Raw genomic sequence first — 9,007 nt, 5'->3', positions numbered from 1 at the left:
CTTAATTATTTGGTTTTATTTTATTTTTTTTATAAAAAAGAACTAATAAGTTTTAAATAAAATGACAGAAACAACAAAAAAAGAAGAAACAACAATAATAAATGGAACAAAAGAAAAACCAGTTTGTGAATTTTTCTATAAAATTGGAGCTTGTAGACATGGAGATGCGTGTAACAAAACACACATCAAACCAGAGTCATCTCAAACTTTACTTTTTACACGAATGTATCAAAACCCAAAAAAAAGAATTGACGATGGAGAAGCACTTGAACGAGATGAAAAAAAAATTATGAGAGAATTTAATGAATTTTATGAAGATGTTTTCAGAGAGTTAGAGAATTATGGAGAAATACTTGACTTTATTGTTTGCGGAAATGACAATGACCATATGATGGGAAATGTTTATGTAAAATATGATACTGAAGAACATGCAGCAGCAGCTAAGAAGGCTTTAACAGGAAGGTATTATGCAAAAAAAATACTTACTCCTAATTTTTGTAGAGTAACTGAGTTTAAAGAGGCTATATGTAGACAACAACAAATAGGAACATGTACAAGAGGTGGGATGTGTAACTTTATTCATGTGATTGAACCAGATCGTAACTTGAAATATGATTTGTTTAGAAAACAAAAATTTAGAAGAAGAAGAGAAAGAGCAATAAGGGAAGAAAAAGAACAACCACCAGAATTAATCAATAACACTGATGACCATAGAAGGTGTAGAGAAAGGTATAGTAGGTCTCGTTCAAGGAGTGACTCTAAAGAAAGGCACTATCGAAGAGACTCTTATAACCGTTACTATTCCTCTAGGTCAAGAAGTGCTTCAAGAGATAGACATTACAGAAGACATCCAACAAGTCATGAACATTCTTCTTCAAGGAGAAGATATTATGATAATTAAATATTGATCTTTGTATTAAAACCAAGTTTCATTTTTAATTAAACAATAAACTTAGAAAAAAAGAATAATATTTAATCACTCCATTCATCATCGTCATCATCATCGTCGTCCTCATCATCAGCAATATCATTCCTTCTTACTTCCATAGCTTTTCTGAGCATAGAGGTCAAATCTTGTTTTCCTGCATCACTAACAACAGGTGCGGCAGTGTCTAATTTTCTATCAGCAGCTGATCTAAGAGTAATACCACTTCTAATATCAGCTAACAAATTTCCATTTGCTGGTGCTGGTGCAGCAGTTTGTCTTGCTGGAGGTGGTGGTGGTGGGTTACCAGCTGAGTTGGTTGATCTTATAGGAGGAGGAGGTGGTGGGTTTCCAGCTTGTTTGGGAGGTGCAATTGGAGGAGGTGGTGGTGGATTACCAATAGCAGGAGCTACTGGGGGTGGTGGGATATTATCCATCATTGGAGCAGTTGGTGGAGGTGGTGGAATATCAGCTGGAGCAGCTGGTACTGGAGCAGTAGCAACGGTTGGAGTTGTAGGAGCAGCTGTACGTGGACTAGAACGAGCAATAGGAGTAGGTGGTGGTCTACGGTCTGGTACAACGATGTCTTCTACTTCAATAACTTTACTTAATTTATCTTCTTTATTTGCTCTTGATGCTTCTAATTGGTCAAGTAAGTCTTTTGGAACAGTTCCTTGTTGGACGGCTTGTTTGACGGTTTGAATCAAAGTTTCAACAATAGTAGGGTCAGCAAGATGTTTTGGTTTCACACCAGCAGCTTTCAAAATTTCTTTCAATTCAGGTGACAACCAAGTAGTATTAATCATTGATTGTTTCTTCATAGTAACTAAACTTCTATATTTTTGTGGAAGTCCTTTAGATGTCTTAATTAATTTTTGCATATCCTCCATATTAGCTGAAATAATTAATTGAGACTTATTATCAGTATCAGTTTTACAAATAAATAACTTTCTAAAACATTCAAATAATTGACCATAAGTTCCTCTAAACATTGAAAGTGAGTCTTTTAATCCATTCATAAGGAAATGTTGATATTCACTTTCTTTTTTAGTAACAGCAGTAATGGCATCAGCCAAGGCTTTTGGGTCTTTTGCTTGAAGCTTTGTATTTTTACTAACAGAGCTTAATTTCTTTTCAACTTTAGACACTTCATCTACTTCTTTTTTCTTTTGACTTTTATATTCTTTTTCTTTAGCTTCAATTTCTTTTGGGAAAGTAGTAACATCTCCTCTAATACAAGAGCAAGTACTTCTAAATTCATCACATACAGACATCAAATTTTCTTTCCACATCTTTAATACATTAGACATATTTTTTACTCCAACTTGAAGGTCTGGATGAGTTTGTTGACCTCCTTCTTCTAATGAAGTATCAGCCATCGCTTCAAGACAATTATAAAGTGTGTCAGTAGCTTTAATCATTACAAGTTGTGCCTTAAAATATCCTTCACATGCATCAGCTAATTTTTTATAATTTGGTATAATTTTTTTCATTAATTGATAAGTTTCTGTTGTACATCTCTCTATCTGGACTACTTCATCTTTTGTCTTAATATCCGTTTGTTTGTTAGACATTATTTTATCTTATTTTTAAGTTCTGTTTTCTAGTTTTTATTATTCTCTTTTTTTCTATGTTCAACTTTGTTCTATTTTTTCTCATTTATTTATTCTATTTATTCCAATTTTTTTTTTGAACTTATTTTTCCAATATTTTATTTACACCAAACTTTGTAAAAAAATCATACAGCACTCTGAATTTTCATGAATTTTGTAATGAAACAAAAAGATTGTCCTGAATTGAGATAAACGATGTTGGTATCTAAAAAACAAAAAGATAAAAGGTTATTGAAGATGTTGACTTATATATTTTGAAAAATTTTCAAAAGTGATCATATTAAAAGAATTGCTTGACGTAAGCAATTTTTGAATAACGATTGGAGACGATGGAAGTTTAAATTGAATAAGTACTTTTTCAAGCGTTTCTTTATCCATCAAATTGCTTCCATTTGGGACGTAGAAATAAAAGAAATTAGTAAGGAGTTTATCAATATTGATTTCTCCAGAATCATCTTCATTCATTGATGCTTCTAATTCTTGACATAAAACTACAAATCTATTTTCATCAATAAAGTCATTTTGTTGATTTTTAAGAAATCCAATATGAATAGCTTTTTGGTTATTAGGAGAACATTGATGCCATTGAGTAATAAATATTTCTCCAACTTCAGTTTCATTAAGAAGTCCATCTCTATTAGTGTCATACACTCTAAATAGCTTAATTGCCTTTCTTGCGTTCTTTCTTAGGTGTTCCTCAATTGAATCATCCATCTTTAATTCGTCATCTTCAGTCATTAAATATACAAACTCATTTTCATCAATTAGTCCATTTCTATTATCGTCGTACATCACTAACTCATTAATAGCTTCTTGCTCACTACTAAAAGGTTGTCCCATTTTACTGCATAATGTTTGAAGGTCATCTACTCCAATTTCTTTTTTTCCTTGAAGTTGGAAACAAATACGACATAAGGCAGGGTCATTTTCTATTTTTCCATTAGTAGAGTCTAAGAATTTCATAATCAAACTAAATTGTGTTTTGGTAATAAATCCTTGGTTGTGTATATCTGCAACAAAAAATAAAAATTTAAATGTTTCTTGACTTGTTGAATAAGACTCTCCTAATTTACATTTGATAGTAGCATCAAACAAGGCAAAAGTAATTTGTTCTGAATCATTTGAAGTTAAGTGGTCATTAACAATAAAGTTGTTGTTTGGGATTTTAATTGGTTCTTTAAAAGAACATTCAACAATATCAGCAGGAACTCTTGCATCTAAATTCTTTAAATACTTTTCAATATCAAAAGTATGTTTATTGACGAATACTTTCAAGATACTAAGCATCTCATCTAATTGTAATACTCCATCTCCATTTTCATCTAAATCATTAATATATTGTAATACAACTTTCTTTTTTGATTCCATTCCAGAAGCCTTTAACATTCTTGTTAAATCGTTATTATCTAATGAAGCAGAACATGACTTGTCAAGAGTTCTAAAAGTACAAGTCATTAAAACTTCGGTTGTAATTCTTCCAATTTTAGTTTTAATATAATTAATTTCACGACGTACTTTTACATATTCTTCTCTTGATATTGTTTTTTTATCTTTTGAAGAAAGAAGAATAAGTACAGAAAGTTGTGTTTCAATACCTTTACGTTCATTTAATGGAATGTCCTTAATCAGTTCTTGAACAACATCTTCTTGCAATGCTTTTCCTTTCTTTTTTGGAAGTAAATCATATCTTTTTGAAAAGTCAGTAAATTCTATAACTTTTAAGTAATCATTAATAGGGATAGAATTAATTTTATAAATTGAATCAAATGCACCAAGAAATTCATCTAATTGTAAAACACCATCCCCATTTTCATCATTTTGTTTGATATATTCTTTAATCTTTTTAGAATTTTTTTTATCACCAATTCTTTTGAAAAAGTCTGATACTTCTTTACTATCAAGTGAATAATCATAAGAGGAGTCTAATGAAAAAAATGCAGCCGTAATAATTACTTGACCATTTAGTTCTCCTGTTTTAAAATATAAATTATCTAAGTGTTGCATTGTTTTCACAAAAGTTTCAACACTAACATCATCTGACTTTGAAGTTATTCTCCACAACATTGAAAGTAATTCTTCACAATTAGATGTTTTATTACTAAATGTTTCCATTGTTAAATTAACACAACGAGCAACAGGAATTTTATTTTTTTTTATCATTGAGCTTGCTCCATTGAATTGAATTATAAAACTTTCTCTTGACATTTATACTTAACTAGTCTTTTTGAGTTTTTATAAAAAACGAAGATCCATAGGTTTTTATATTGTCTCTTTTCTTTGTCTCTACAACCTTTTTATTCCTCTTTTACAGTTTTTTTTTTCGGTATTTTTTATCTTTTTAAAAGACTTGAATGTTTCACATCAGAGACACTAAACAAACAGGAAAATAAATCAAAACATTGAATCACCAATGATCATCTGGTTGCGATATTACGTTTGGTTAGAAAATGTCTTACACAATACTGCCAGAATGGGATTGACTCTGATTTATTATAGGACGTCATTTATAATAATAAAAGAGTGTATATTTATAAAGACAATAGTAATACCTACTTGTTAAAATGCAAGTATATTTGTGAATATTGGTATAACTAAATAAAATGAATATTCATGTTTTTATTGAGACTAAAAGAAATTAATCATAATCATATAGTAGTGAGGTTATATTCTTCTTAAAACAAGAAAGTAAAGAAGGAGGAGTTTTAACACGTATTAAAATTAAGAAGAAACGTTACTTAAACGAGGAATAGTCTAGTTCTAGCATGTTTGAAAAAACATTAATTCAATCTAAACAAAGTAATGAATGAAGAGTCTCAATTCACACTTCTCAACATGAAAAAACTAAAAGGATTGAGTGGTTGTTGGGTATTTATTGTTAAGCTTAGAGCTAGGATAATTAATGGTGAGCAAAGAACGGTAGAAAATAAACTTAATAACACTTTTTAACCACTTTTCTTTATAAAATTTTAATATATAACAAAATAAATCAAAAAGATTGAAATTAAATTGTTATATAAAACAATACAAAATAATAAGTTATTTTAGTTAATTTCTCAGTCTTTTTTTTCTTCAACCTCACTTGATTTTGGTAGTTGTTCTTGTTCACTTACAACTTGACTGTCAATAGAAGCAAATTGTGGGTTTCTTGTGATATAACTATCATATAAACGATTGATAATTTTGTTCAGTGATAATCTTTGAGTGGCATTAACTTCTTTAATAGCAATTAACTTATCATACAAATTTTTTTCAAGTCTAATTCGAATAGTAGAGTCGTCATATTTTGTTTTCCATTGTCGTTTCTCACTTTCTGTTTTATCTTCATTTTTATTTGGTTTTGGACCTTTTTCTTTATCTTTATTCATTTGTTTGTTTTTAGTTGAAAACTCATCATTTTTTGTTTTTATTTACTTTTGTAATATATAACAAAATATAAATCTTGGTTTTTGATTTAAAATTTAAAAAAAAACAGTACATTACTAATAATATTAATTATTGTACTTGTCATCTAATTCTTGTGGCTGAGAGACATGTAAATCAAAATTTTTTTGATTTTAATTTTTAAAAGAATAGTTATTGATATTTTTGATAAAGGGGTGTTGATAAGATTGTTCTAATTCATTCTCATTGCAGTTGGTTAATTTAGTAGTAACTTCTTTTAATGAGTTTTTTATTTGTAATTAATATGTAAATTTAATTTACTTAAGAATTTACCAAAATTGTTATGAGTGTTGATATTCAAATGGATAATAAACAGTTTCTAATTTCAAAATAATAACACAAACAACAAACAACTCAGTTTTATTTGATATTTTTTATTAAAAAATCAAGAGGTTCAAAACAAAGTGAGATACATAGTATTTATATTTTATCATCAAGAATAGAACGAGCAAATAAATAATCTACTATTTTAAGAATAAATGTTCTATTTATAAATTTAATAAAATTTTGATGCTTTTTATTTTTATAAACTATACTCTTTTTAAAGTGAATATAATTTAATGAAGTTTGATATTATTCTTTAAAATTTTTATGTAATTTAAACATAGTCCATATTTTTTTGGCTCAGTGTATTTATCAAAACTATAAGAATCTATTACTAGATCAAACTAATATTTAAATAAACTATCTACTCATTTTGTGATTTTAAAGAAACCAATACATGTGAATAAATTATTATATAAACATAATTTCATCACAACATTTCTCTAATTATATAGACTGTGCTTTATTCTCCATATTCTTTAATTGAAACAGGATGAGTTAGCACTCTATTTCAATCTGTTTTATAAATAATATCAAAAACACATTTTTGATATTTTTTATGAGTTAAATTGAATATAACCCAGTTAACCTATTTAAATGGAATTGAAATTATGTCTTTTGAACTTCAGAGATGAAAAACTATTTGAAACAAGCAAACGAAGAAAGAATAGTCTTTTAAGTAATAAATGAAACACTATTTACTTGAAAATATGACAAACTTGAAATACAATAAATATGTATCTTATTCAATTTTCATCTATTTAAGACATATTATATTGAGAACGTTTGAAGCAAGAAGTTCATAGAACTGAATAGTCTCTTGTTTATTTTAACAAATGATTCAGTAAATTATAAATGAATAACGTGAACTGAATTATTCAAGTAGAATAAACGAATATTACTTCAATATTTGAGATAAATGGACAATGGATATATATCATGAAAATGTTAGATTATATAGAATGAATAGTGTCATGAATTCAAAATTCATCAGAAGTTAAAAAATCATTTCCGAGATATTGTGAATATAATATAAATATGAATTATATTCAAATAACAACCAGAGATTATCAACTCCAAAATTAATAAATACTATTAAAATAAAAATTAAATGAGACACCATACCTAAATTCGTTGATAAAATTAAAAAATATCATGTTAAACCTATTTCTTTAGGTATATTTGATTCTAACAATAATTTTTTATCTTCTTCATATTTTATTTAAATAAGTGAATAATTCTCAGTATCAATTAATTTCATTTCTCCTTCTTTCGTCATTTTACATTCTGTTTTGTTGAATAAACTTAATTTATCTTTATAAATATTTAGCATTTTATAATTTGTCTTATTTTAAACGATTTAAAGTGATGGTATGAATTTTTCTTTAAAATAAAAATAAAATAAACTGAACAAAATATAGATTGTTAAAAATGAATTGAAAAATATTATAAGTGTATTTTAAAAATGGAAAAAATCAATAATGTTAAATTAAAGTTAAAAACAAATAAAATAGAAAAAAAAGTGTGAAAGAGATGTAATAAAAACAAACACATAAAAAAGGATATGAATATAACAAGAAAAAATAATAAATAAGTAAAGTGAATTATTCAATAAAGTCAAAGTAAATAAAAATAATACCGACAATGAATAGTTAAAGTAATAATAAGATAAATAGAAATATTTATATAATGATAATTAATTGTTTTATATACAATTTAATAAAAATATTATATTAATAAGATTGTGATATAATTTAATTGATTTTTAATTTGTATAATGATAAATTAAAATAATAATACATAAAAATTATTAGTTTTTTATTTTAGTATTAAATAAAAATATTCGTTATTTAGTTTTTAAGAATAAAGCAAATATATTAATTATAATGATCAATAATAGAATCATGATTTGAATAAATAGTAAATTAATTGATTGAAATTTATTTAGATATTTATTTAGTATAGAAATCGTGTATATAAACGTACTTTAATATTTAAATATTAATATAAGATTTAATAAATGAATAATAGATAAAATATATGATAAGTTTACTATATTTTAAAGAATTATTGTCTAACAATTTATTAATATAATTTTAAATTATTACTTATTTTTTACATTATTTAATAGCATAATATATTAAATGAATTTAATATTATTTTATTCTTTTTCTTTTTCTTATTCGTTATTTGAATTTTTAATATTCTGTAAATCATTCTTATTTCATTTAAATATATTAATTAATCGTTCAATTATTTTTGTGATGGCGATTTCATTTATTTTAATTTTATTACTTCATTATATAGTTTATACTATTAAATATATTTAAAAAATCAGTTAATATTCTTTCATCTTTCTTGAGAATATTCATTACTTTCAATTTAATTTATTTTTATTTATTAATTCCATTATTTTTGTTTCATTATTGTTTAATCATTACTTTATTAATTCATTATTTTCTGATTATTTATTTCAACTTTAATGTTATGTGATTTGTATATTAATAATTTTTCGTTTTTTTTTTGTTATTTCTTACAATAATTACAGCTTCTTTTATCATTTGTGTTTGTTATTATTCTAATTACTCTTACCTCATTTTCGAATAAATCTATACTTACTATTTTAAGACAGAAAATAAGATGAGGAATAAATTTAAAATAAATGGGGGTATAATGAATAATTATAAAATGGCAACGAAAAAAA

General features: G+C 25.7%; 4 protein-coding genes across 4 annotated transcripts; 1 reads left to right on the top strand and 3 right to left on the bottom strand.

The window, feature by feature from the left end:
* Positions 1 to 61: 61 nt before the first annotated feature.
* Positions 62 to 901, top strand: ENU1_134410 (zinc finger c-x8-c-x5-c-x3-h type domain containing protein; the record flags this gene model as incomplete). The annotated part of the gene is made up of 1 exon (XM_008860148.1): positions 62 to 901. One exon carries the CDS (start codon positions 62 to 64, stop codon positions 899 to 901), a length of 840 nt encoding a protein of 279 aa, XP_008858370.1.
* A 71-nt stretch (positions 902 to 972) lies between these two features.
* Positions 973 to 2,499, bottom strand: ENU1_134400 (hypothetical protein; the record flags this gene model as incomplete). The annotated part of the gene is made up of 1 exon (XM_008860147.1): positions 973 to 2,499. One exon carries the CDS (start codon positions 2,497 to 2,499, stop codon positions 973 to 975), a length of 1,527 nt encoding a protein of 508 aa, XP_008858369.1.
* Positions 2,500 to 2,766: 267 nt separating this feature from the next.
* ENU1_134390 (EF-hand calcium-binding domain containing protein) lies at positions 2,767 to 4,743 on the bottom strand (the record flags this gene model as incomplete). The annotated part of the gene is made up of 1 exon (XM_008860146.1): positions 2,767 to 4,743. The coding sequence occupies one exon, from the start codon at positions 4,741 to 4,743 to the stop codon at positions 2,767 to 2,769; it is 1,977 nt and encodes a 658-aa protein (XP_008858368.1).
* Positions 4,744 to 5,591: 848 nt separating this feature from the next.
* Positions 5,592 to 5,903, bottom strand: ENU1_134380 (hypothetical protein; the record flags this gene model as incomplete). Its single annotated transcript, XM_008860145.1, has 1 exon — positions 5,592 to 5,903. One exon carries the CDS (start codon positions 5,901 to 5,903, stop codon positions 5,592 to 5,594), a length of 312 nt encoding a protein of 103 aa, XP_008858367.1.
* Between the last annotated feature and the right edge of the window lie 3,104 nt (positions 5,904 to 9,007).

This window comes from Entamoeba nuttalli, assembly GCF_000257125.1.
Source record: "Entamoeba nuttalli P19 unplaced genomic scaffold asmbl_5608, whole genome shotgun sequence".
NCBI lineage: Eukaryota > Evosea > Mastigamoebida > Endamoebidae > Entamoeba > Entamoeba nuttalli.
The sequence above is the reverse complement of the archived record's forward strand: the minus strand, read 5'-3'. Positions and strand labels throughout refer to the sequence as shown.